Source organism: Meriones unguiculatus, chromosome 9, assembly GCF_030254825.1.
Source record: "Meriones unguiculatus strain TT.TT164.6M chromosome 9, Bangor_MerUng_6.1, whole genome shotgun sequence".
Classification (NCBI taxonomy): domain Eukaryota; kingdom Metazoa; phylum Chordata; class Mammalia; order Rodentia; family Muridae; genus Meriones; species Meriones unguiculatus.
In genome coordinates, this window is record NC_083357.1 from 54,495,064 (window position 1) to 54,495,902 (window position 839).

Sequence of the window (839 nt, forward strand, 5' to 3'; positions counted from 1 at the left end):
TCAGAACTTGTGGCATAGTATGTTTGTGTTCAGGCTGCAGGTGCCTGGGGAGCACTGTATGCTTACTGCGCAGAGGTAGACAGCAGAGTCACTGGGCTGGGAGTCTCTGATGTGCAGGGAAACATGCATGCTGGCTTTATTGAGGTGAGCTGTGAATCTGCCTTCTTCCTTGTCACCATTGGAGAAGATGGACACCAGCAACTCGAGGCCTTTCCCGTACTGCTGTCTGTACCAACTGAAGATGTTGGAAGCACTATCACTGAAAGTGCAGTTTAAAGGGGCCATGGCTCCCTCTGGGACACTGAGGGATTCTGGGTTCTGCTGCACCTTCTGCTGGCTGCTCATCCCTGTGCAGAAAGACAAAGGTCAGGCAAGCAGGAATGGGGGCATATGGATGCTAACACTGTAGAATGCTGACAATTGCCCATGGGCCTCCCACCCCTTAAATAAACACTTAAAACATTGGTGTTTTTACCATTATTCTAGAGTAATAGAAACAACTTTTTATATACAAAAAATAAATGTCCATACTCACAATTAATCTGAAGCCACAGGACCACCAGCAAAATGCTAAAAGATTTTATCATTCTCTCTTCCTCTCTCATCACTGAAGATTCATACTTTAAGCCCTCACCCCTCAAATTAGTTTCAAGTTTCTAATGTTTCTTCTTCAGGAAACATTAAGATATTCTTCCACCAAGTAGAGAAAAAAAACACAGTTCACCACCTCTTTTTTTTTAATCATCAAACCCTTCCCCTTCTTCATTTCCCCTCTTCTCCCCCTCCCTTTCCCCCACCACTTTCTCACTCAAAATCACTTGAGACTTTTCCCCAGTCTT

At 44.5% G+C, this 839-nt stretch overlaps 1 gene segment (V, D, J or C); it reads right to left on the reverse strand.

Moving 5' to 3' along the window:
- Window positions 1–587, reverse strand: LOC132656264 (T cell receptor alpha variable 12-2-like). The segment is given in 2 exon segments: window positions 1–347; window positions 536–587. Coding segments are annotated over 2 exon segments (399 nt in total).
- Between the last annotated feature and the right edge of the window lie 252 nt (window positions 588–839).